This window comes from Diospyros lotus, chromosome 7, assembly GCF_014633365.1.
Source record: "Diospyros lotus cultivar Yz01 chromosome 7, ASM1463336v1, whole genome shotgun sequence".
NCBI classification, from domain to species: domain Eukaryota; kingdom Viridiplantae; phylum Streptophyta; class Magnoliopsida; order Ericales; family Ebenaceae; genus Diospyros; species Diospyros lotus.
In genome coordinates, this window is record NC_068344.1 from 2701874 (window position 1) to 2727101 (window position 25228).

The 25228-nt window shown below is 40.1% G+C and overlaps 1 protein-coding gene across 1 annotated transcript; it reads right to left on the reverse strand.

The window, feature by feature from the left end:
* Positions 1–1198: 1198 nt before the first annotated feature.
* Positions 1199–25228, reverse strand: LOC127805793 (mitochondrial uncoupling protein 3). The gene is made up of 3 exons (XM_052342578.1): positions 24838–25228; positions 1868–2856; positions 1199–1774 (listed from the first exon to the last, which is right to left on the reverse strand). The coding sequence occupies exons 1-2, from the start codon at positions 25204–25206 to the stop codon at positions 2314–2316; spliced, it is 912 nt and encodes a 303-aa protein (XP_052198538.1). The 5' UTR covers positions 25207–25228; the 3' UTR covers positions 1199–1774; positions 1868–2313.

Consider the following 25228-nt stretch of genomic DNA (forward strand, 5'->3'; position numbering starts at 1 on the left):
AGTAAAAATCAAATTGTAAATCATCTTAAGCCATTTTATATGTTATATATAACATTTAATATGTATTATGTTATATATAAAAATAAAAATATATTTTATACAAAAAAATATATTTTAATGATAAAATTTTTAGCCAATTTTTTTGTTTAAATATTTGTATAAAAAATTATACAAGTAATTTTTTATTTTAGCTTTTCATAAAAAAATTTAATTGTCGTTTACTTTTTTTATTGATTAATATAATTTTTATATTATCTATTTCTTTCAATAAGTAAGATTGTTCGTCGCCTATAAGTAGTTTACAACTCCAAATGTTATAATTTTTCTATTATCTAAATTACTATTTGAACCAATCCAAACGATAAATGTTATAATTTGATTTATATATCCTTTAATCAATTAAATTAGACCTTGGATACCATACATATATCATAAGAGCAAAGAAAAAAAAAAAACAATGGCATTTGTAACAAAAATGGACCGAGTCAAATAAAATCGAGTCAAATCGAATCAATTCTACACTAAATCTAAAAATCAAAGCAGTAGAGGTTGCATTGGTATGATGTGTCACAAAAATCAAAAGTTGTGGACTTCGCACCAAATAGAACTTTATCTTGAAAGACATAAACTCTTAAAGATTTCAAGTTGAAATGTAATGTGTCATGAGCAAAGGTCCACTAAAAGACAAAAAAAAAAAAAATCTAAAAACTCAAAATAATTTATGAGTTTAAGATGGTATCATGTCTCCAGAAACTATTACGATTTCCCAAAGGCCAAAAATACACGCCTTCAAGATACACAATCTCCCGAAGAATGGTCACATCTCCAAGAGACACAATCTCCCAAAGATCGCAAGAATCGAGAGACTTTCAAGTCTCTTAGTGGCCATTTGAAAATCTCTCAAAGACTATAAGATCATGGAACCTGTTATGTAAATTTCTCCTTGATTACGGGAGGAGAGGTCTTAAATAAAACGCAAATAAAATAATCCCAACATCCGAAAATCGCTTTGAGAGCTTTGTGAAAAGTAAAGACATTATTCATAAGAATCCTAATTCAAGTGAATTTCAAAATGTCAAGATAAACATTATACGTAATAATTCTAATTATAGTATATCTCAAAAACTAAAAGCTCCAACTCTTCTATAAATAGATGAGTGCTCGTTTAAAATATATATATATATATATATATCTGATATTGATTTTAACACATCATTCAAGTATTCAGTGTGTGACTTAAGTATTGTAATATTTGCGAAAAACTGTCCTAAGACCTCTTATCGTTCTTTTTCTTGCAAATTTCAAACAATTTAACAACGATATTTCCAATCTGCAGATTTAAAGAAATGGGGCAGATGGAACTATCTCAGATGACTGAAATTTCATCACCCCGTAGTTACTTGAGCGCTCGAGTAGCTGCGGAGACAACACGGGAACGGCGTACACAAGTAGGTTTATCATAATATCAGAGAGATCTAGAAAGCCAACAGCTTTGAGCATCACCCAAGCGTCCACATTTACAGCAATCGGCGTAAATCATCCATTTACAAGGCTTTCATTTACACCATGTGCAGCAGCAAGCAACGAACTCAATTACACGATGCCAACGCTACGTTTGGTTAGCACTTCAATATAGCCACTCATAATTGGCTAATCACAGGGCCAACAGCCAACAACCCTTGTAAATTGCCTCAGTTAATGACAGCCATTCACTCCAACCCACTCAAAATACCATGCAACCACCGAATGAAAGTGCCCAAATTCTGAAGGGCTCCTGCGCCAGAAAAGAGAATGTAGGGTCAGCGACTTGACAGTCTTTTCTACCTATGGCCTTATCTTAGCAAGAAAGCGAGGTTTACAGATCAACCTTTCATATCGGAGTTTCAAGAAATTGTTGATGGGGTAGAGAGGGAACCTTTGCACGTAGCCAGTTATGAGATCTCGGCCCTTTTTGTTGGGATTACAGACCAATCAGTAAATCAGAATTGAAGAACTGCACGTTCCCCAAGAATTTGAGAGATCTGCAAGCCCAGAATCTGATGAACCACATAAAGGGTTCATGGTCTGGGTTGAACTAACAAGTAATAATACTATGTAAAAGTATAAGCAGATTTTACATGGATCAAAGAATTCATCAGAAAGTAGAAAGCCCATTAATTTGACGGACTTTTTCATAGGGGACCCAGAACACAAATTGCCAGGGTCTAAGCCTTGCCCATGTGGGAAAGAAACCCTTCCAAATTGCTCTAAGAACTAACAAGTAATAATGCTATGTAAAAGCATAAGCAGATTTTACATGGATTAAAGAATTCATCAGAAAGAAGAAAGCCCAGTAATTTGACGGACTTTTTCATAGGAGACCCAGAACACAAATTGCCAGGGTCCAAGCCTTGCCCATGTGGGAAAGAAACCCTTCCAAAGTGCTCTAAGCCCTTCTATTTTAACAGTCTTCACAAGACAGTCATAAGAGTTTCTATATTTAACCTCGCCTTCCTTGTCTGCTCTCTGATTCATCATTCTCGTCTTAACTACATCAGCTGGACAACTCAAAAGGGTTGCTGAAAGACCGGACATGAACGAGGCCAATGTGTGGGCATAAATGTTGTCACCAGCAAGCCGGTTGTGAATAACAAATCGTTTTGCATGATCATAGCAAGCTAGTTCTCCCATGTTCACTAGAAATGCCCTTTGGACATTTGGGAAGACGCCTTTCCAAAGTCCTATGAAGCCTTCTGTTCGTAAGATTGTACTGAAAGCATCAATAGGCCCTGAGTACCTGGGTTGGAGACCTTGGCTCATCAGACAACCATCTGCTTGCATTCTGACCTTAACAAGATCAGCAGGGCTTGCAATTAACTGTTCTAAATGGATGGAAAAAGAATTAAAATGCTTCCAAACACACACACACACACACACACACACACACACACATATATATATATAAGAACAAAAACAGAGACTTAATAAGGCAGAATTCAAGCACTAGACCACAAGTTTTTGGAAAAACCGATCATTCAGCTACCAAACAAGGTACTAGATTTCATAAATGATGCATCTATCAAGGCCAATGCATGGATTATAATGCAGAAGAGAGGCATTAGATTTATCCACCTAGTGGGATTAAGGGTAGTAATTGTGTTGTAGATGCATTTGATTTATGAAAGATCGTTAAAGCTGTTAGGTTTCAAACTCCTACAACAGTAAAACGGGAAAGAGCATTGACAGATAAGATGGTGAAGGCAATAAGTTTCAAGCTCTTCATGTAAAACAGTTGGGGCAGCTATTATATCAACCCAAAGAAAATAAGAAACAAAAAAGTGTTCCATAAACATTTCTACCCTCCTCTCAGAACATAAAAATGTTTATTTTCTATAAAAAAGAAAAGAGGATGTTACATCCCATTGATCAGGCTGATCCATTCAAACAAATATACTTGTTCGACCAAGTAATAATCATTTGTGTCCCCTATCAAATCATGTAATCTTGCATGTGAGTATGTGTGCGCTGTTGAGGGGTGGGGTCAAAGAGCGGTGGTTAAGAGCTTGTCAATTCTCAAGGTAAGCAAAGCAAGATTGTTTTCAGCCATGGAGCTTCTAAACTACCAAAAGCCTTTGAAGAATCAGTTAGCCAAAAAAAAACTCTGAAGAATCAGTTTCAAAGGGGACAGATGTGAGCACCATAATCAACAAACTGCCCTGGAAAAAATCATTAGATATGAGGGGCAAAACGATGTGGCATATTGCAGCTGAAGACAAGGTGGTCCAAAATGATGTTTTCTTGGACCTATGTTGCTGAGAAAGGAAATAAAAACAAAGGAATTGGACTGGTTTGACTGAGGAAAATAGGACCTCAACGTGTAGAAGATTGGATAGAAGGAATTCAAGTTGTTTTCTAATTTATCTGCTGTCCCTCAAATAGAGTTTATAACAAAATATCAATAACTTATCCTAATGATTAGGATAATCTACAAGAACTGGCCTCAACTTAATAGGAACTGATCAAACAGCTCCTGAATACTAGGAAACAAAAATCAGCAACAAAGCAACAAGAGTTGTGGTATAACAGCTCTTTGACTTATTCAAAAGTAAACTAATTCCTATGGATAACATCTTCAACTTTAAACAAATTCCTATATTACAGGCAGATCTTTTAGGAAAGCATATCACAAGGAGGCATGAGTAAACCGTGGAGAGGCTAGTAATCTGAATAATTTGAGATGGAAAATGATAAAAATGAAGGGATATTAAGAAGAAAGTCAACTCCAGAAACAATATCAGCACCATGATCCTATTAGATAGAGGAACTTGAAGCCTGGCAAATTATTTAGAATCAATGGAGCTTAGATACTCCTTTACCTATAAAGTTATAATGAGATAATTCGCTACCAGACAAAAATACATGAATCTTTAAACCACTTACAGATTGATTGCTCTCAGAACTATAGCTATTCTTATTTCTAGCTACTTGACACAAGCAAGCATATTGCTGCTTCACCATTTTTCAGGGTTAGATACCATAATCATTCCAAATACTGCTCTTAACGCATGGAAATTAATATTTGGTTCCACAAATTGTGGACTAATCTACTGGACTGTTCCTAGAAATTTAGGTCCAGAACCAAAAATATTTCGAACCAAAATAAGGGTACCCAGTTTCTTAGAAGTAACCAAAACATGGCACCTAAGTTTAAAAAACAGGATGAACACTTAATCACATATAAAAATGGCACATCAATTATACAAATAGACTACTACATATGAGGCAAAAGGAATGTTGTAACGATTGTAAAGATATACCGGGAGAATGCCTAACTACTCAACATAGACTTATGGTTATTGATATCCATGTCAAAAAAAGGAGAGAAAAATATACAAGCGAAGCTCAAGAATCAGATGATGGGATTTAAAAGGTGAAAAACAAACTATTTTCAATTAAAAACTGTGTGATAAAACAAACTGGACTGTAGGAGAAGCTAACCAAATGTGAAGTGAAGTGGCTATTGCTATTCAAATTATGACAAAAAATGGTTCTAGGAGAGTCAAAGGGAAAAGTCCCAAATCAAAAAAAGTCTTGGTGGTAGAGTGAAGAGATATAAGAGAATAGAAGTAAGGAACCTTGCTACAATGCTCTACATAAATAACGTAATGACAAAACCTAAGAGGTATAGTTTGGCCAAAAAGAAGCGAAAAAGGTAGTTAGTGAAGTCAAAAGCTTATATACTGACGACTTTGATACAAAAGATGGAGAAAGATAGATACACACACACACACACATATATATATATGTAAACTATAGTTTTAAGAGGCCCTTTATTTTAGCTAAAAGGGAAAGAGGAAGAACCCTATTTAGATTTTGATTAATAAGGAACATACTGTTATCATGTAGAGAAACAGAAATCTGACCAAATTTGGTTGGGTTTGGGTTTCATTTTTATTAAAATGGATATGAAATTGATATGTTTATGCCATGATATAAAGTCTATAGCTGTTTCTATCCACTTGGAAGAAGACTAACAACATTTTATCTTCTTTTTTTTTTGGGATAAAATATCAAAATTTTATTAAGAATATGGCATAAGCCCCTGAAAACCTTCCCCAATGACCACTGTACAGTTCCAGCCCAACAAAGTAAGCAACCAAACACAACCTAAACATGGAGGAAGCTATTTCTCATTATTGGCAGCAAGCTGTTTGTCAAATTCATGGTCAGCTCAAACATGGAGGAAGAACTAATGCTTTGCAGCTTTTACACAATACAAAACTTAACTCATTACCAATAACTGAACAAAATTTCACAGTACAAACTCATTATCATGCATGCCTTATGTTGTTGTTCTTATTTTTCGACCTTGTTTGGTTCATGCATTTTGATTTTCGATTAGACACTCGTTTTTGGTCAATAGGTATTATGATGATTATTTCATGCTTTATTTTATCAGTTTCTTAACTTATTTGTGTACATGTTTGCTTAGGTGGTTTTTACACATCTCAGTTTGAGCAGACTCAAACCAACTTATTTTTCTGTGAGTGGATATGCCGTATTATGGTGATTTTGTTGCATACATTTACTAATTGTTATCTATTTATTCTCGTACTTTCAATTTATAAATCCTTATTGAAGTCTCATCACTTAAAATATATAAAATGGGAAAATAAGATTCCATTTTAGGGTTGATAATTGTTATATACTTACAGTATTATGTGTACTTACGTAGTTATGATTGCAAGTGGCAATAGTAAATAAAACAGAATTTGGTTAGTGCTCTAGTAGATTGTACTCAAGTAGAGCATAAGGACGTAGTACATAAGCAGTTATCAGTCTTTGTGCAGGAACCTATGTACGCGGAGAAGGTTATAAATTGTAGCCTACCCCACTTTGGGAAGCATCTGGATTGTTAATGAAATATTCCTGAATTCTCCCTCAAATTCTCTCTCTCTCTCTCTCTACAATTCTATCTTCCCTTTCTCTCTCATTTTCCTTCAGGAATTCTCTCAATTCCTCTGTAATCTCTATCAATTCGGAGAAGATCTAGATTGACAATTGCCAAATCCCTTAGGATCTGACAATTTGGTATTAGAGCCTATCTTAGGCCGCGGTAATCGAGGGTAACGACGATGACTGAAGGGACTACGATGAAGAATTTGGAGGTTCAAGTGCAGCAGTATAGCTCCATGGTGAGTGATCTCCAGAATCGAGTGGATCAGTTGGAATTGGGGTCCAACCAAAATCACGAAGCCATCTTATCTATTGATCAGAAGTTGGAGGTTGCAGTCACCTAGATCCACGAGGATATGGGAATTGAAATCAGAGACCAGTTGTAGAGCTTCGTGGTGATGTTCGCGAGGTAAAATCAGATGAATCTCTCACCTGATTTTCCTCCGAGGGAGAGGATGGCTCCCATCCTACCAGGGTAGGGGCGAGTGGATCCAATTGTATAAGGGAAAAACCTCTGAAGGAGAAGATGAGCATGGTGAATTGAGGTGGAGACAACGACCAAAGGCACTGGTGGGGCAGAATCAACATGGTCTACCCATGCCATGGTTAGAAATATTGTTGTTCAATGGGCCCAATCCACACTGGTGGATCAGGAGATGTGAGTAGATGTTTGAATGGTACGGAGTGGCAAAGAGACAGAAGGTGACGATGGCAACTACATATCTCAATGATGTAGGGAACGCTTGGTTCCAGAGATGGTCCAAGGTCCGAGAGGAATGTAGATGGGAGGATTTTGCTAAGGAGCTTTGTGAGAGGTTTGGGGATCAAGGCTTATCTGATGTGGTGGAAGAATTCAACAAGCTCAAGCAGGTAGGATTGGTGATGAAGTACCAATTGAGGTTTAAGGAGCTAAAGGCTCTTATGCTCAACCACAATCCGTATTTGATAGAGGCTTATTTCGTTTCAAGCTTTATAAGTGGCTTGAATGAGGAGTTAAGGCCGATGGTGAAGGTACTCCAACCTCTGACTCTCAAACATGGTGCTGATAGTGCCAAACTCCACGAATTAACTCTAAAGGCACTGATGAAGAAGCAGAAGATTATAGCCAAGGGAGTCTCGCAAGGGAGTCTGCCCCAAGGGAAGAATTATGGTAAGGAGATGGGGAGAGGACCTTTCGGAGTGAAGAATTTACCACTGCCTACCCCTGCTATCCAATATGGGAAGACCATGGAATAGAGGAGGCAGGTCGGCCTCTATTTCAGGTGTGGGGATAAATATTTCCCTGGTCACCAGTGTAGGAAGCAACTCTCGTTATTGGAAGGGGAAGAAGGAGAGATGGCAGATGAGAAAGAGACACCCCAACCATAAGAAAAGGAGGAGGACAACGTAGAGATATCCCTGCATACCCTATAAGGCTGGACAAACAGCAAAATCATTAAGGTTAAGGGGAATGTGGAGAACAAGTTGATGATCCTCATCAATAGAGGAAGTACCCACAGTTTCTTGGATGAAGAGACGGCCAGGAGATTGAAATGCCCCTTGATCCCAACACAGCCATTGACAATGACCGTGGCAAAGGGCAACAAAGTCATGAGCAAATCAGCATGTGTTGGAATTTGTTGGGAGATGCAAGAAGGGTTTCAAGCTAACTTGAGACTCCTAAAATTGGGAGGGTGTGATGTGGTGTTAGGGGTTGATTGGATGAAACATGTCAATCCAATTTGTTTCAATTTTAACAAAATGGAGGTGACATTTGAGAAGGAGGGAAAACAGATGACAATAATGGGGAGTAAGGAACTGGGAATTCGTAAGATGATAACTGGAAAAAGGCGGTAGAAAATGAATCAAGTAGCTCAGTTATTTTCAATCCAAGTCACTAAAAAAAGGGATGAGGAGCTGGAGGCAAAAGGAGATTTCATGTTAACTGTCAACAATCTCCCACAAGCTGACATAGAGGTTCATCAAACTGACCTCCTTAATATGTTACTTATTGAATTTGAGAATCTGTTTGTAAAGCCTAATTCCCTACCCCCAACCCGGCCTATTGACCACACAATCAACCTAAAACCTCACACAGACCCTATTAATGTCCATGCCTATCGATACCCTCCTAACCAAGAGACAGAAATAGAAAAATTGGTTAAGGAGATACTTCAAAAGTCAATCATAAGGCCCAGCCATAACCCCTTTACATCCCCTGTATTGCTAGTTAAAAAGAAGGGTGGTTCATGGCAATTTTGCATTAACTACCACCAACTAAATGAAATTACCATAAAAGACAAATTCCCCATCCCTCTTATTGAAGATTTGTTAGATGAATTGAAACATGCCACTATTTTTACTAAACTTGACCTAAGATCTGGCTACCATCAAATCCGAATGAACCCCCTTAACATACATAAGACTACCTTTTGTACCCACCACGGCCACTATGAGTTTCTTGTCATGCCATTTGGCCTAACAAATGCTCCAACTACCTTTCAATCACTTATGGACCAAATTTTTGAACCCCACCTCAGAGACTTTATAATTGTGTTCTTTGATGACATTTTGATATATAGCCCCACCTTTGACCTTTATTTAAAATACTTAAAGGACTATATTCGAGATTTTCAAACTCAACAGGTTGTATCAAGAGGTCAAAGTGTGCCTTCGCACAAAGTCAGGTAGAGTATTTGAGTTATATTATCTCGGGTCAGGAAGTGAGTACAGACCTAAACAAAGTGGCAACCATGACCAATTGGCCAAGGCCTACAACCCTTAAGGCCTTGAGAGGATTTTTGGGTCTAACTGGCTATTATAGAAGATTTGTGAAAGAGTATGGGGGAATTAGCAAACCACTATCATATTTGCTAAAGAAGGACAATTTTGTGTGGAGCCAGGAGGTTGAGACCACTTTTGAATTATTAAAGAAGTCAATGAGTGAAGCCATAGTGTTGAGTTTCCCTGATTTCAACAAAACTTTTGTGGTTGAGACGGATGCAAGTGGGATGGGTATAGGGGTTGTTCTCATGCAGGAGAAAAGACCCCTAGCTTTTATAAGCCAAGCCTTAGCCCCCAAGCATGCAGGTCTCAGTATATATAAAAAGGAGCTTTTGGCGGTCATATTTGCAGTGGAGAAATGGGGACACTACTTCGAAGGGAGGAGGTTTGGAGAAAGGCCCTCTTAGAGCAATTGATTATAGACCCAGGGACTAAGCAAGGGTATACTTATGCGAATAGGGTGATAAGATATAAGGGGAGGCTAATTATTGGGAGCAGTGAAGATTTGAAGAAGAAGAAGAAGAAGATATTACAGGCCCTACATGAGTCACCTATGGGGGGCCACTTTGGGTACAGAACACTTATCATAAGGTTAAGCAATTGTCTTGCTAGGCCTAAGCTCAAGGAGGAAGTAATGTAGTTTGTCCTAGCATGTGATGTATGCAAGAGATGCAAACATGAGACTGTAACCTACCCGCGGTTACTACAGCCACTTGACATTCCAAATCAGGCATGGGAGAGCGTGTCCATGGATTTTATAGAAGGGCTACCAAAATCTTAAGGGAGAGACTACATATTTGTAGTGGTAGACCGGTTTACAAAATTTGCCCACTTCCTAAGTCTAACTCACCCCTACACTGCACAAGAAGTGGCCTGGATCTTTCTAGACCAAGTGGTGAAGGTGCATGGTGTTCCCATGACTATAATATCTTATAGGGATAAGGTATTTACCAGCCTTCTATGGTAGAGTTTGTGGAAATCCTTTGGGGCTAAATTGAACCTATCCATTGCCTACCACCCCCAAAGAGATGGGCAAACGGAAAAGGTCAATCAATGCTTGGAGACTTACTTGCGGTGCTTGTGTTTTGTGCACCCTAAAGGTTGGCACAAATGGCTTTTTGTGGCACAATGGTCGTATAATTCCAGCAACCATAGTGCCAGCAAGATGTCCCCTTTTGAAGCCCTCTTTGATTACAAACCACCCCTATTGCCAGCTCTCCTGGGACCTACAAGTGTAGCAACCGTGGATGAACACTTGCAACAAAGGCAACAGGTCCTATAGCAGCTTAAAAAGGACCTAAAGGACCTGGCCATGGCTCAGAATTGTATGAAGTAGCTGGCCGACAGAAGGAGGAGTGAAAGGGAAATTTGTATAAGAGAGGAAGTGTATTTGAAGTTAAAGGGGCCCCATCTGTCACGACCCCAAGGAACCCTAAGAATATATTAGTAATACATGTCATGTGTTTTCCTTATTAGTTGCATTTTCTGTTGTTGTTGTTGTTAGCATCTTCAATGGTAAGCCTATAAATAGGCTTTGAGTAGTTAGAGGAAGTTAGCAAATGAAAGAATTGAATTTCATTTCCCCTCTCTCAATTTCCCTCCATTCTCTCTCTCTCTCACTTTGTAAATCTTCTCCAACTCTTGCTATTTCTTCCTCTCTTTCAGTCTAATCTCCCTCCATATTTTCCAAATTCCCTTCCTAAACCCTAGCCAAACCCTATGGACATATCATTTGGTATCAGAGCCGACAATTCTCGGTGGTGATCCGGAAGTTTTTAGCAGTAACCAAGGCGATTTAATGCAACTAAGCCTGGCGAAATTCCGGTGAATTGTAGGCGAAGCCGATTCCGTATTTCGATCCGACTTGAATTTTGAAGGCGCAGCAAACGGAGCAACATCAGGTGGTAACGGCCAAGCTCAAGCAATTCTTGTTCCGCTCATGAAGGCGAAGCGGGACAGGGGAGTTCCGATAGAGACTCCAAGAAGATTGCAGCGGAGCCAGTGATTTCAGAGCCAGTGGTCGGTGATTGGGTAAGTGGACGCAGGGTTGGGGAGATTACAAGTGATTACCATAAGAATCCAAGCGAGCTGGAATCCGCAACGAATTTGATACAGAACGGGAGGATCGGATCTGCATGCGCAGCCATATGCAATTGATTTTAGTGACAAACTCAGACTTGATAGGAAAAGGAGTTACGCAGCGGAAGTTGCTTTAGAAGCGAGATAGTAGACGGTGATTGGGTGGTGATCGAGAATTACTTAGATCCAGTGAGTAGTGAAGGCACGACAATCCTTTGCAGTAGGTTTGGGAGTTGAGTAGTGAATTTCGATGATATACAGTAAGTATTTACAAAGATTGGCATCGTTCTGGGACTCGTTCCTGCTAGTCTTGTTCAACATTTTGTATCTCCATGCATGGTGGCCGAGCGATTCCAACTCTGAGAGTTGGAGGACGACTTGGTCGTGTGAATTGAGGAACGTTGCAAACGAGCAGACGGGTCGGTTCTAAATTGGAAAAAGATTTGGTCAGACAGATCGGACTGTGATTCCGACGAGTTCATAACGGTCAGGCTCGTATTGTGGAGGTGCAAGTGGACTGCTGGAGTAGGCGTATTAGTAGTAGCCAATTCTCAGCTACTGCATCGTAACAGGAGACGATATTGATAGGGTAGTTATTCTTGCAATTCCGGAAAATTCAAGCAATTCAACAAAGAAGAATCAGACTCGAAGATTAGTCTCAGTGGTGATTACTGGAGATTGTTCCAGAATCAAAGATTCAAGAAGATTATACAAAACGATTGATGGAAGATGGATTTCCAAGGTTGTTGATCATTCTAAAAAGAGGAACTATCAGCCTTAAAAGTAGCTAAGGCGGAGGTTTCTGGTGTACTTGGAAGCTCACATGGTCACTCAAGCATGACAAATAGAGGTGGAATTGGTGTTGTCGGAAGCCCTGGATTTAGTAGCAACAATAATGGAGTTGGTGGTTCTATTCCTAGCATTCTACCAATTGTTGTAGCAATGAGTAACCGTAGTGCGGTTCTAGGACTTGGAGTGTCACCAATTCTGGGAAATGCTGGTCCTCAGATAACCAGTTCAATGGGAAATATGGTAGGTGGGGGAAACATCGGGAGAAGCATGAGTTCTGGTGGAGGATTATCTATGCCTGGTCTTGCTTCTCGCCTAAATTTAGTTGCCAACAATGGCTCTGGAAATTTAAGTGTTCAAGGCCCTAACAGACTAATCAGTGGTGGACTTCAACAAGCTTCTCCGCAGATGATTGCTATGCTAGGAAACTCCTATCCAACTGCTGGTGGGCCATTATCTCAGAACCATGTCCAGCTAACTAGCCATCCCAGTTCTGCTGGAGGGTCTCAAGGACAATTGGGTTCACTTCTTAAACAAGGCCTCGGAGTTAGTACCATTGTTCAACAAAACCAAGAGTTCAGCATCCAGATTTTCTGGCTTTACTGGGATTCAAAGGTGACAATGCTGGTTATGCCATGAACTTGTACCAAAAAGAACAGCTTCATGATAATAGCAAGTCTATGATGCAGTCTCAGCATTTCTCTATGGGGAGATTTGCTGGATTAAACTCAAGAGGAACTAAGGAAACTGGGGAAAATGATGTGCAATCATGGGAGAAAAGTTGCGCTAACTTCAAGCAAACGCTGGATCGAATGGATGAAATGCTGGTTCGGCTTGCTAGGATGTATCGGGTCAGTATTTCAACTGAAATGGAGGTTAATCGGATTGAGTTTGTGGAGGATCGAGGTGACCAGTTTGGAGAGAAGTTAATGACTGAAGCGATTGACGAATTTCACAAACTTAAACAGGTTGGATCGGTGATGGAGTATCAGGACAGGTTTGAAGAATTAAGGTCTTTGATGTTGACCTTGCAACCTGCCTTAATGGAGAGATATTTTGTCTCCAATTTTATTAGAGGTCTGAAGGGCGAATTGAGATCATTGGTTAAGATGATGATGCCTGCAACTGTGAAACAAGCGGTTGAGAAAGCAACGGATCAAGAACACACCTTGGAAGCCATATTTAGAAAGAATGAACTACAGCCTAACAGATCTACTGAGAGCAGCCAACAGATTGGAGCCCCTATGGCTACAAATCAGGTTGAACACAAATCTGAGGAAAACTTGGAGTCGGACCAGCCAATTGTAACAAAAAAATCCAGCAAGGAGGAAAGAACAAGCAAGGCGGTAGGTGGGAATCACAGTTTATATGTGCAGGAAGTAAGAGATATCCCAATGAAGGAGACCTCCACTGAAGATGAGGAAGGAGCAGATGCTGGGGAGATGGTGGAGGAATTTTTTGTGGAGAGAAACGAGGCTCTTGCTGCTTTGCTTGTTTATATTTCCGTGGGAGAGTGCCAGCATCGAATCAGGCTTTGACCTGCAAAGCAGTTCAAATTACTCTCTACTGTTGGAGCGGATAGGGTGGAAAGTGTGACCGATCAACTAGAATTAATTTTGAGAGCAACAAGGAATGGGTGGATGGCTGAAATAGGTGTTGCAACAAATCCTAATACTGCTGTTTTTGGAGAAAAATACATGGAAAGGCAAAAGAAAATGAGAATACGAGATAAGTACAAGAAAAGGCGAAGAAGAAACCACATTGTTGAGGCTGGAATCGGCTAAGGAATGGGGTCAACAGCTACCAATTCTTGGGGACAAGAATTGTTTGAAGGGGTGGGAATTGTCACAACCCCAAGGAACCCTAAGAATATATTAGTAATACATGTCATGTATTTTTCTTATTAGTTGCATTTTTTATTGTTGTTGTTGTTAGCATCTTCAATGGTAAGCCTATAAATAGGCTTGAGTAGTTAGAGGAAGTTAGCGAATAAAAGAATTGAATTTCATTTCCCCTCTCTCAATTTCCCTCCATTCTCTCTCTCTCTCTCTCTCTGTAAATCTTCTCCAACTCTTGCTATTTCTTCCTCTCTTTCAGTCTAATCTCCCTCCATATCTTCCAAATTCCCTTCCTAAACCCTAGCCAAACCCTAGGGACATATCACCATCTAAAGTCACTAACTACAGGCCCCATCTCCAAACTCAACCCCTAGTATTTTGGTCCCTTTCCTATTGTAGTCAAGGTCGAAAGTGTAGCCTATAGGCTTCAATTATCAGAAAGTACTCAGATACACCCGATCTTTCATGTATCTTTGCTGAAGAAGGAAATAAGGGAACAACAAGTGAGTCCCCACTTACCTCCGGGAGTTTTGGAGGTCAGTGATTCCCCTGAACCAGCTGCTATTGTGGATAGGTGGGTGATCTATCAACAAGGGGCACCAATCATGCAAGTACTAGTGAAGTGGTCCAACAGGCATGAGGACAACAACACCTAGGAGTACCTCCCATACTTGCTCAATCAATTCCCTAAAGTAGCCAACCTACTAACCATCTCTTGAGGACAAGAAATGTCTCAAGGGGAGGGTATTGTTATGTACTGTCACGGGATCAGTACGTAAATAAGGGGAGGATGTAGGATATTATAGTAATATGGAGTAGGCTAGCTGTTACAGCACATGGGCCTAATTCAAATGTAACCAAATAGTGGCGCCAAGGTATGGGTATTATATAACCAACCTTCGCATCCAGAGAAAGCAACTTTAGAAAGGATAATTGATTCATTTTTCCCTCTCATTCTCTCTCGCTCTCTCTCTCTCTCTTTCACTCTCTTCTCTCAAATTCTCTTCCCTGACTCTTCTTTCTCTTCCTAATACGCGGGTTTCCCACGCAATCCTTACTGAATTGCGAGGAAACCACCCTTGTCAGATTCGTAATCTAACAATTTAGTATCAAAGCATCATCTTGGGGGATAAGTTGGTGTCGGAGATGGCAGACGGTACTCAGATGAAACAGATGGAATCGCAACTTCATCAGGTGTCGACGACGATGGGAGAGATACAGAACCGAATGGAGGCATTGGAGAATTCTGTAGATCGAAGAATTGACGGAGTGGTGCAGGTTTGGCGAGAGGAAAGCAGGTCGCAGGTGTCGAGGTTGGAGGAGCAGATGAGGGAGCAGGGTCAGGCCCTCAGAGATCAGATGCAACAATTTGTTTTGATGCTCACTCGCCAAACTCAGGTACGACTTTCACCTGAGTTTCCTCCAAGGGACAGATCGAAGCCGATTTTGCATGACCATGGGGGAAATTCCCGATCGGAAGGATCGGCGGAATTAAAGATCGAACCACCAGTCAGAGAGGAGAATGTGGGAATTAGAAGGCCAGGCTACAAAACCGGATCACACCAGATCAACTTCCCTATGCCTAAGATGGAGATCCCTCTCTTTGATAGCTAGAATCCACGATGGTGGGCGAGACGTTGTGGCAGGGTGTTTAGCCTGCACAATGTGGCCAACGCTCAGAAGGTGACATTAGCAGCTGCGTATCTCAATGACGAAGGAGATGCATGGTATCAGGGTTGGATCGAGGTGAAGGAAGAATGCTCGTGGGAAGAATTTGTGGCAGGACTTTGTGAACGATTTGGGGAGAAAGGAATGTTGGATGTGGTAGAAAAGTTTAATAAACTGAAACAGGGAGGATCGGTACAGGCTTATCAACAGCGGTTTGAGGAGCTGAAGGCTCTTATGTTATTATCAAATCCCACATTGACGGAAGGCTACTTTGTATCAAGTTTCATTAGAGGCTTGAACGAAGAAGTTCGTCCCACAATTAAGATGTTCCAGCCCAGGACGGTCCAACAAGCAGTTGAATGCACTAAGTTGCAGGAGTTAACAGTGGAGGCTCTGGTTAAAAAACAAAAGAATGTGACTAGAGTATGGCAGACGACGCCCTTACCATCCAATAATAAGGGATGGGGAAGGAATGGGGGACATGTGGGAACTAGCAGCAGAGGATTGGCGGCCCTACCAGCGCCTACCCAGCCGTCCCAAGGACAATTGGTCGAGCAGAGAAGGTTAGCGGGCTTGTGTTTTAGGTGTGGAGACAAGTACACACCTGGCCATCAATGTAGAAGACAGTTGTTGTTGTTAGAGGGGGAAGATGACGGGGGAGAAATGGATGAGGAGGATAGCAACATCGTGGAAGAAGTTGGTGATGAGGAGAAGGTAGAGATCTCCCTACATGCACTCAGGGGAGTTGTGACCAATAAGATTATCAAAGTGGAAGGCAAAGCAAGAGATAGCTGCCTGATGATCCTAATTGATAGTGGAAGCACCCACAGCTTCCTAGATGAGGGGATAGCAAGAACACTGAAATGCAAACTCTCGGGAACTCAACCCCTGTCTATGACGGTAGCTAACGGTCAAAAGGTCTTGTGCAAATCTGCTTGTGTAGGGTTCTATTGGCAGATGCAGGGGGAAGAATTTGAAGCTGATCTCCGCTTGCTTAAGTTGGGGGGATGTGATATGGTCTTAGGTGTGGACTGGATGAAAGAAGTGAGCCCCATTTGTTTTGACTTCAACAAGATGGAGGTCACATTTGAGAAAGGAGGAAAGAGAATGACCTTGACCGGCAGCATAGAGACGGGAACCTGTAAGATGATTTCGGGTAGGAGGTTACAAAAGTTGTTCAAAAGTAAGTGGACACAAGTAGCCTAATTATTCTCAGTACAGGCTATAAACATGAGGGAGAACACTGATGATGACAAGCACTGCGGGCTGAAGTTAGTGGAGGTGACGCACACTCCTCAAGAGGTAACTCAATCCGATTCTCTTAATTTACTCTTAGATGAATTTGTGGATTTGTTTGAGGAACCTAAGTCTCTACCACCCCCAAGACCCATAGATCATACCATTAATCTCAAACCCAATGCTGAAGCCATCAACATCCGTTCATATAAATACCCCCCAAAACAGAAAGCGGAAATTGAGCGCATGATCAAAGACATGCTACACACTTCTGTTATACAGCCTAGTATCAGCCCCTATGCCTCCCCCTTATTGTTAGTAAAGAAGAAAGATGGAAGTTGGCGATTTTGTATTGATTACCGTCAACTCAATTCACAAACCATAAAGAACAAATTCCCTATACCCATCATTGAAGACCTATTAGATGAACTGTAGGGCGCCAAAATTTTCTCTAAACTTGACCTAAGATCAGGATATCACCAAATCCAAATGCATCCCAAAGACATCCACAAAACAGCCTTTCGAACCCATCAAGGGCACTATGAATTCTTGGTTATGTCCTTTGGTTTAACCAATGCCCCAGCCACATTCCAATCCCTTATGAACCAAATATTCGAGCCCTACCTCCGCCAATTTATCTTGGTATTTTTTGATGATATTTTGGTATACAACCCTTCCTTTGCCAAACACCTGGAGCACTTACGGACTACTCTACAAATCCTCCGATTCCATAAGTTGTATATTAAGAAATCGAAGTGTGCATTTACACAATCCCAAGTGGAGTATCTTGGCTATATTATTTCAGGTGAGGGAGTTAGCACCGACCCACAAAAGGTGGCAGCCATGACAGCTTGGCCCAGACAGGTTAACGTGAAAGCCTTACGCGGTTTCTTGGGCCTCACAGGGTACTACCGTAGATTCGTCAAGGATTATGGCATTATAAGTAAACCGTTGACGGAGCTGCTTAAAAAAGAGGGATTTCGCTGGAATGAGAAGGCAGAGGAAGCTTTCAGGAGATTGAAAACTGCCATGAGTACGGTACCTACACTCAGTTTGCCCGATTTCAATCAGCCTTTCATATTGGAGACTGATGCTAGTGATGGAGGGGTGGGAGCAATGTTGGTGCAAGAAGGGAGGCCGTTGGCTTTTATCAGTCAAGCACTAGCGCCCAAGCATTTGGTCCTTACTGAATTGCGAGGAAACCACCCTTGTCAGATCCGTAGTCTGACATGTACCTACAATATTATGTGTACTTACGTAGTTGTAATTGCAAGTGGCAGCAGTAGAAGTGGCAATAGTAAATAAAACAGAATTTGGTTAGTGCTCTAGTAGATTGTACTCGGGTAGAGCATAAGGACGTAGTACATAAGTGGTTATCAGTCTTTGGGCGGGAACCTACGTACGCAGGGAAGGTTATAAATTGTAGCCTACCCCACTTTGGGAAGCATCTAGATTGTTAATGAAATATTCTTGAATTCTCCCTCAAATTCTCTCTCTCTTTCTGCAATTCTATCTTCTCTTTCTCTCTCATTTTCCTTCGGGAATTCTCTCAATTCCTCTATTATCTCTATCAATTCGGAGAAGATCCAAATTGACAATTGCCAAATCCCTTAGGATCTAACAATAATCATCTTAACATACATGCCCATGGGACATAGATTTAGCATTAGCTATGAATGATGGATTCAATACCTCATATGTCATCATTCTTGCATTCATTGACTTGCTCACCTATTAGCATAGAAATGGATTATTATTTAATACTTCATTCATCACATGTGGGGTTAACCTGTTAAAATGTTGTTTGCTAACTGTAGTTGAATATTAGCCATGGTGCACCATATACTAACCCAGTTAGCAGGGTAAGTTGCTATTCTTGTGTGTTGCATAGTACACGTTGATATGGGTGTGAGTCGTTCCACCGTTATGTTGATTATTAGGCATGAGAGGTTCCACCATTACATTGCCATGTTATGATAGAATTTTAGTTCTACTAGTTTATTCCCATCATTGTGCATATTCTTCGCCATCGTGCTTCATTGATGTTCCCTTTCACTAAGTAAGTTGAGACTTACCCCATTCATTTAATATTTCAGATAGGAGGTACGAGCTTCTAGTGTACAACAATTGCAGTATGATGCTGCTATTATTGAGATATACTTGTACCTAGACACACTCTTGGAGACAAATTGATTCCGTTGACTATAGGAGAGTACACTAACTCTAGGAGTCATACTAAGTATTTGATAAATTGAAATTATTGCTCCATTTACAAATTGATCTATAAACAGATATTGACACAGATGTGCTACTCTGTTATGATGACATGGGACGTCAAATATTTAGTTTATGGTATTCCAAGACTTTTATTCAGTTTAGGTGTTGAGACTTGAACTGATTTGTTCATAGATTGTCACTGAGCACAGATTGTATGTTATGAGGCTTACCACTCCTAGGTGGGGCCCATGATCCTATTAGGAGCAGTGTCAATAACGACCCCTACTTTTAAGTCGTGACAAAGTTGGTATCAGAAAAAATTGCCGCAAGGCAATTGTGTAACGTGTTAAGTCTTCTTGGACAAATGCCTCAGTGGGTGAGATGATGCACTGGGTGCTTGTGAAGCTCTATTTACACCTTGCCTAATAGGCTTCTTCCCAATGAAACACCCAAAATTTAGAGAGTTTTTTGTATTCTCAACATTAATTATAGTTGATAAACACTTTGGCTTTGATTAGAAAACTTATGGTAAGGGGAAAAAAATCTAATCAAATAGAAATCCAGAGACTGAAATGCATTGATTGAACTTATTTTAATATGATTTACTAGTACCATTAGTTGCTAGTCCTTAAATTATAAACTTTTTCAGGAATATATTTAAATAATGGAACTTTAGCGAGTCACTTTGATTTGTTATTTTGTACTATCAAGAACAATACCATTGATAAGTAATACCATTGGGTTACAAGGACTTCATATATTTAATCTTTCTCTTTTTTTACCTTGTAATATGTCCATTTTATGTCATCTACTCAAGTTTTCTTTTTCTTGAGGGCTTACGCCCAATGCGTTGGGACATACACTCCATCCCACCAAAGGTAAAATGACTCGCTTTATGGCACCTTCACCTTTTAAAACACTAAAATAAACTAGCTAAAGCATGAGAAAGAGAAACGATGGATTTGAGCCAAGTGAAAATCATAAAAAACAAAAAACAACGAGTACTAGTAAATGAGGGGGGGGGGGGGGGCGATTAAGGAGAGATGGAAGGAATACTAGTAACTGCTATTGTTGTAATTCATATTAAATAAAACAATTATAAAATTAATTGGAATATCAAGAATAATAGTTTAGTAGGGCAAGGACCACCATACAACCACCACTAATATAGGAAGTTGAGGCCTTATTCCCAACAAATATTATATTTGTTAGTCACCTTAGTATCCTGCAGCATGTCCAAAGGGATCGCCTCTTAAAACCTTGGCTGCGATTTTAGACTCAATAATTTGTTTTTAGGTGCCCTGATTTTTATGAAATAATTTCTCTATGATACTTTTGGTTTTTATTTCATGTGACAAAACATCCCAATGGGGTTGTCTTTATTTTGTCTTCCCATTCTTCCCGTGCTCATTCTTTGAATCCGGTCTCATTATTATTAAGATTGAAAATGAATTCTGACTGTAGAGCATAACTCTGGCCACATTTGGGGCAGCATTCTCAAACTGGAGCTTTCTTCCAAATGCCCTTCTTACAGTTATTTATCATGTTATGGGTCTATGGTAAAATCCACATCAATGTTAACATTCGCATTAATATCTGCTCCTTACAGAAGCTACAATAGCAAAAATGGTTGCTCCATCCCTTGCATCTCTAGGATCATGATTTTCATTGTTATTTAATTACGGATCTAATTCAATTATGAATCTGAAAAGCCAGCTCTTAACTAGGTAAACATTCCATGAATTCTTTGACAATTTAATTCAGTTACGCAATTTCAAATGCCAGCTTTCAACTAGCTAAACATTCTACAAACTATTTGTTGGGCGAGAAACTCACAATAAAGGCTCATAAAAACAAACCCCAGAAAACATAAACTTCCGATAGAACTAAAAGGATTAAAACTCCCAATTCAATCATGGCAAACATATAAGAGATACACAAAACAGAGGCATAAACAACAGAAAATAAATAACGCAAAGGGGACGAGATTTTTACCGTGGTTCACCCAAAATTTGGGCTATGTCCACGTTGAGCTCTAGTATGAAGAGCTCACTGCACTATAAAAAGAAGGAGTACAACCGATTTACATCAATATATCAAACTCTTTGTGTAACACCCCAATTCCCGAGAGCGTTAACGTAACGTAAGATTCCGGGGATAAATTTTTTTTTCAAACAAAAACCCAACACAAAAACCATTCCCCGAAGATCCCGTTACACCTTCTCAGTATATCAACTATGAACCATTAATAAACCAAGACAGGTTTTCCAACACAAATGCGGAAGCTAGATCGAAACCTCAACAGGTCATAACCGAAACCACTTTATTTATATATAAAGTTGCACCATCGTTTACATGACGTTTTCAAAAGTAAATAACATAACTAAAAAAACATAATGTAAACTATCCGCTAATCGCCGTCACTCCTCGACGATTCCTTTCCCTTTTGCACCGCTGCCTTCACCTGGAACGTTTGAATATTTCAGGGACAAAGTCCAAATTAGATGATGAATCATCTAAGTGAGAGTTCAAAACACATTTTTCATGAATAATGCAAGACATGAAATAAACCAATACACCCGGTAAGCCCTAATTCAAGAGAATTCCCACGCGCTTAACCCTACCATGGGGAAAGAGCAATCTCTCTAAAAGTTATGCCACCACAACGACTCGACGACGCGACGCGATTCTAGCTTAAATGGGGCTGCCAACGCATCTCACCAGAATACGTTCCCACCTTAAGCATCCAGGAACCACCATACAATCTTAACTCCAAAATTTCACATGGACCACCTAGTCGTCCTAGTGCAACTTTCCTGGCCAAACGACCTGGCACAGAAATCAAGGCAGCTATCCTGACATGCACACCTAGCATCAGATACCCCTATTATTCCGTCACGCCCTTGGAGAATTACGGCTACACTATCCAGACAACATCCTAGGCTGACATCCCACATGAACAACACAGTATGGACCACCTAATCATCCTAGTGCAACTTCCCTGACCAAACGGTCTGGCACGGAAACCAAGGCGGCTATCCTAACATGCACACCAGCATCAGATACCCCTATTATTCCGTCACGCCCTTGGAGAATTATGGCTACACTATCCAGACAACATCTGAGGCTGACATTCCATACGTACACATAAAACTCAAGACAATGCCACAATTCACAATTCAATGCATCGTATAAACAACATTTATAAAATGCAATACACAGTTCAAAACGTTTAGGGACAAACCTCCCTCATAAATCCAACCGTCACCGGTTACCATTTTAATGCACAAAACCATTTTGCATGAAATCACCATATGTTCAGATAGAACAAGCACAATAAATCAAGTTTTGGGGGCAAACACTCACAACTTAAAACCAAGTTTTTCGGTAGAACACTCACAACTTAAAACCAAGTTTTCAGGTAGAACACTCATAACTTAAAACTAAGTTTTCAGGTAGAACACTCACCTTGAACGAAATTCAGAACACCTCGAATCTTGTGCCCAATCTCAATTTTCGTGCAACTCCTCAAGTCTTTTAACCAAACCACCTCCTTACAGGTCCTCACGCGCTGCCTAAGTGTTCTACGCGTGTGATGCCTCACATATGCTTTAAGAACCCTCTATCCACTAAACCCGAAGCACTTTCGTCTAGCACAAATGTATCACAACTTCGAATGAGAAAATCCTTAGCCTTGAGCCCCTATTTATATGTTTAGGAAACTTAGCCACCAAGAAATATATATTCTGCAATCATTTCAAATCTTTCAAAATCTTTTCCAATCATTCCAAATCTTCTAATATTTTCTATAATCATTCCAAATCTTTTTATATCTTTTGCAATCATTCCAAAATCTTCTAAGATTCTCTGCAATCATTGTAAATCTTCTATAATCATTCCAAATCTTCTAATATCTTTTGTAATCATTTCAAAATCCTCTAAGATTCTCTGCAATCATTGTAAATTTTCTATAATCATTCCAAATCTTCTAATATCTTTTATATAATCATTCCAAAATCTTTCTTGTAAGATTTTCTGCAATCATTGTTATCCAAATCAAATCTTTTCTTATCCAATCAAATCTTATACAAATCTTATCCTTAAAGTCATCATGAGCCTTCATCTTATCTCTAACGTCATCATGAGACTTCATCCTTATCTCTAAAGTCATTTATGAAGTTTTTTCATGAATCTCCCAAATGCTCCTAGTAAAAAGAATTCAAGAATTACACTTTGGCCCGAACTTTTGGATAATTGTACTTAGACCCTTTTCAACATGGTCCCCAGGCTAATTTTTAATTGCATTTTAGTCCCTGAAAAATGGACTAATTGTGCTAATGCCCCTAATTTTTAGATAAATTACACTTTTACCCCAACCTCAAAAATTACGATTTTTCCCCTGGTTCAAAAACTGAACTTCTCTTTAAAGACCTTTATAACCCTTTGAAATATCCTAAAACATTCTCTTTAAAATTCCGAAAAAATATCGTTTCGATCTCCCTCTGTCAATTTCGAAAAAACTGCACTTAGGCCCAAATCTTCGTTTTAGCTACAAACCCTTTTGTTTCTTCCAAAAACTACTGAAGGGTTACTCTATATGCCAAATATGAACTTTCTCGGGGTTCCATTGACTTCCCGGATACCCCGTACGATAATTCGGTATTTCAACCTAAATCACAATTGCCTTTTTTTTAGCTGTACCAGGAACCGTTCCCGATCCAACTTCTTTTGATGCCTAAAATCATAACTCGTATTACTTGTCGATACTATACCATTTTCCTTGGCTATCTAGGGTTCAGGGTACTCCCTCTGACTAATTCGATCGTCCAAAGTTGCGTTAGTGTACCCTATAGTCTTATTTTCCACAAAGTCCATTTATGCCCTTCATCAAATATTATTTATGACCTCAAATCATTCTCGGGTATTACACTCTGTACATCACTAATCTTGCTAACAAAATCGACCCAATGATCACAAAATCAAGATCAAAGGTCTACCAATCAAAACCAGTGAACAAAGAGAATATACAGAGCATTTACAGAAGACAAAAATGGAGAATAGAATGATCTCACCCAGGCCCCCTAAGAGAGGAAAACCCCTCAAAGACTTTTGGACAAAAGCGACAGAAATGAAACCCTAATCCCCAATGCCCTTTTCTCCATCTCTCTCTCTTTCCCGTCAATGATCGAATCCCGAGGCGGCACATAAATAGCCAAGATGGATGGCTGAGATAACCCGAGATAAAGCAAGATTGATGGCCTAGATCAGCTCGCGATAAAGCAAAATGGATGGACAGGATCAGATCGGTAAAAGAGACTTAGGCTGGCCAGCTGGAGGTTGCCGCGTGGCCTTCCAGCGGGTTGCCAAAAGGCAACCAGGTTGCCCCGCTACCCTCCTCTAGATAGGGACCAAAACGGCATCACTTTGATGCTTCATAATAAATAACACTATTTTTCACATCGAAACAGTGACCATAAGTAGTAAGCCACAACGAAATCGGAAAGTTATTGAGGTTCTTCAATAGCTAGAGCACATTAAGAAGGCACAGATGTTCAAGTGAAAGACTTTGTACTTCTCTACTTCATATTTTAGTGCATGTTCAATATCCCAAGCGCGAAAAAAGGAATTAATAATCATTGTTTGAACTAAAAATTGCCGATTATGTTTCAGGAACATGAAACCACAATCAATCTGCGTTCCTCCAAAGATCCAAATTTCTCATTTCAAATAAAGTGCACAGACGAGAACGCATCCAAAAAATAATTAAGTTCAACAATCAAAAACACAAGCGTAGAACTCAAGGCCAAGTTACCTGTGCAATGAGGCCGGAAATGCCGCCGAGGAGCGTTTTGACAGGGAGAGAAAGTGAATTATCGGTGGAGACGAAAGTGCCGCGCAAGTGCTCGTAACCGACGATTCGAGTGGGAGTGTAGAAGAGGTGCCTGATTATTGCCGGAGACAAGCCCTTGTAGAGTCCCCGAGGGCCTTCGCGACGGACAATCTCGGCGGCGACACGGACGGCTGAGGCGGAACGGACCGGAGAGGAGACGGACTCGCCGTGAAGCTGAAGCCTTGTCTTCGTGATGTCTATGGGAAATGTCGCCGTCTCCGCCGCCATCGCGGCCACCGATGCCAGGAGAATCTTGGCGCCATCTCTCTCCTCTCCTTCTCGCCGGTTCATGGCTTCCGATTCCCTCCAAACT